Source organism: Mirounga leonina, unplaced genomic scaffold, assembly GCF_011800145.1.
Source record: "Mirounga leonina isolate KUSES-001 unplaced genomic scaffold, KU_Mleo_1.0 Mir_526, whole genome shotgun sequence".
NCBI classification, from domain to species: domain Eukaryota; kingdom Metazoa; phylum Chordata; class Mammalia; order Carnivora; family Phocidae; genus Mirounga; species Mirounga leonina.
The window spans coordinates 13376-16211 of record NW_023270804.1 but is presented as its reverse complement, the minus strand read 5'-3'; the positions used below and the strand labels follow the sequence as shown (position 1 = coordinate 16211).

At 50.4% G+C, this 2836-nt stretch overlaps 1 protein-coding gene across 2 annotated transcripts in view; it reads right to left on the bottom strand.

Moving 5' to 3' along the window:
* Window positions 1–1537, bottom strand: part of LOC118000545 (cytochrome P450 4A11-like) — a 5786-nt gene extending 4249 nt beyond the window's left edge. Inside the window, exons 1-2 of one of the 2 annotated variants that reach the window (XM_034990297.1) lie at window positions 927–1537; window positions 352–479 (exon numbers count right to left, since the gene is read on the bottom strand). In XM_034990297.1, coding sequence (XP_034846188.1) covers window positions 352–479; window positions 927–942 — 144 coding nt within the window. In that variant the 5' untranslated portion in view covers window positions 943–1537. The remainder of the gene's footprint in view (window positions 1–351; window positions 480–926) is intronic. The other variant, XM_034990298.1, reaches the window with a different exon arrangement.
* Window positions 1538–2836: the final 1299 nt, after the last annotated feature.

The window sequence follows — 2836 nt, the reverse complement described above, 5'->3', positions numbered from 1 at the left end:
CCACTGAAGCTGCTACTGCCCAGGCCAGCCAGGGGCAGCTTGTCCTGTTGTCCAGGGGCATTGACTACTCTTCCTGTGCAAGCCAAAGGCATGGAAGTGGGAGGAGAAGGAACCCTTTATTTACCATGACTGTCTCTCCTGTGGGCAATGAGCAAAGAGTGGATGAAAGCAGGTGCCTGGGTGCTTTCTTGTTCCATCCATCCCCAGGAAGCCCTGTCTCATAGTATGCTATAAGTGGGTGATTCCAAGGGCCAAGTCTAATGGATGTCTGAGGGACACAGCTGTCTGAGAGTGGACTTTGTGGACTGTGCTGTGGGTGTGAGTGTGCAGGTGAGGAGGGGTTGAACTCACCAGCATCACTCGGACAGAATCGGCCATGAGTCCCACGTAGGGCTTCAGGATGTCATAGTGGAAGGCTGGGGTCAGCATCCGCCTATGCTGGAACCACGCCTGCCCATTCAACATGAGCAAACCATACCCTGGACCACAATGGATGTATGTGTGGGGAAGGAACCTCCCAAGAGTTGCCTGGGGACAACTGGGGAGGAACCCAGGGTGTCGAAAGAAGGGCATCCTGGACAAGGCTAGTGCATGTCAGGAAGGGGACTTCCCAATGCCTGGTGCACAGCCGTGAGGTTGAGGTTGAAACAGAGCAGGGTTGGGTCAACGGAGGACTTCAGTGAAAAGTTAGGCTGAGATCATTGGCGAGGACTCAGAAATGATGGGGGAGAAGCTGACCTTCAGGAGGGCTCCCCTACCATAAGGAAGGTGTGAGGTTTTTATCAGAAGAAGGGAAAGGGGGCTCAATTCAGAGTTGAGTGGAGAGACTGTGGTACCAGTCACCTCTTATTTAATCTGGGCCAGATGGATAGATGTTGGCAAACCTAAGCAGGAGGCGAACCATATTCCTAGTTCAATGTACTTACCTATCCAGGGAGCCATGAATCTGTAGGAACCATCAGACTTTGGGTCTGAAAGTAAGAAGGGCGTTACAGGAAACTGGAGGTGACCCACGAAGACAGGCTGCCCTCAGGAAGTAGCTGTGGTCCAGACCATTGTCCCCATCCCTTCCTGATGATTGTCAGCTGGCAGTTTGTGTCAATCCACCTCCCACTTGCCTTCCAACCCGGACTCTCTTTCTTTCCTGATAGTCACTGTAGGCTCAGGAAGGCAGATTCAAAGTCCCACAGCAGAGCCCCGCTGGACGAGCTAAGTAGTTTAGCAGAAACAAAGTCTCGGTTTTAGTGTCAATGAAAAGACAGAATCTCTGGTGTTTTAGAAATTGTGGTGGCTCAGCCATCTTATTACTCAGCACAGGCAACACTTAGAAGTGCCTAATTGAAGTCCTATTGTATAAGAAATTGTCTTTCAAAACTGGAATTGTCTCAGTTTGGTTTAGGTAGGAAAGAAGGCAGGCAGGCAGCAAGGAAGGAAGGGAGGAAAGACGAAGGAACAAAGGGGAGAAGAACAGAACAGAAAAGAAAAAAAAAAGCATCCCAACATAGATTCAGTTTAAATAATAATCTGGCCTTCTGCTGGCTTGTGGGCTGGGAGGGTGGTAGGTAGAGTGTCAGGTATTGATGGCTGGGCCTCCAGTGTCTTCTGCAACATCACAGACTCCTGGGCATGTATCCAAGAGGGAGGAGCTACTTCAACAGGTATGCAGGTGTCCTCTCACCAGATCTCCCCATACACCTTGGCTCTGATTGAGACTTTCCTGGCTGTCCAAGGTTTGCTCTAAGGCTAGGTTCTGTCCCATTGTCGAGTGGAATTAGCGGCTTTCACAACCAACAGCCTTACAGAAACTTGTCAGGGATTATTAACTCCATGGTGTACAAAACTACTGGAAGTCATTAGCACATCTGCATAAAAAATTTATGACAAGTATTATCACATGGTAAGCAGTTTTGCCATATAATTTTATTTGGAGCATAAAGTGGATTATATTTCAAAATTTAAATTTGTATATTAATTTTATTTTGTTGACAACAGATTAAGAAGCCATGACAGTAGAGGATAATTAATGTGTGATGGAGGGAAGCCCAAGTTTCTGGGGGAACATTCAGGCACTCCGAATTGGCCATTAGAAGCCCTTCCTCATGCATTTGTTCATTCAACAAATCATCATTTACCAAAATGCTATTGGGTTACTTGGGTCAGTTGACTACAACTCCCCAATTGACTCCGACCATTTGTTGAATCCATAAACCCTTGGGGAGCCCTTCTACATGTGGGCTTTCCCTTTGCACTGGGCAACCCTCACACCCAGGCAGTGCTGGCACCCAGCTAGCATTGGGTGGGTGGTTGCTGCCTTCCCAGGCCAACCCTACCCTCCAATCCCCTCCAGCCCGTTCCTACCTCCAGCTTGCGCCCAAAGAGCCAGTGGGAGGGAGGGGATGGGAACTCCTGGACTGCTTTGAGCAGCCACTGCCTGCGCAGGTAGAGCTGTGCTGCCTTGAGCAGCAGCAGAGCCAGCCCTAGCAGGGAGGCCCCTTGCAGGAGCCCAGAGATACCGCCCAGGGGTCCGGTGATGCTCAGCACAGAGACACTCATGGTGCAGGGGCTGCTGGATCGCTGACTCTGCCTGACTGTCCCTGACTGTGCTGAGCTCCCCTGAGCATCCCAGCCCAGTCAGTCAGGGGGGGATTGCCCTGCCCACCTGGAGGGAGGGTGAAGGGTGAGGGCAGAGCTTAGATTGGACTTCTAGAGTTCATTAACTGTGAGGAGCCACCTTGGGAAACTGTGGGAGGAAAGCGTTCTCAGCAGACAGTGGTAATGGCCAGGCACATTCCCACTTGCTCTGCTCCTTGTTATTCATCAAATATTTCAGGAGCAC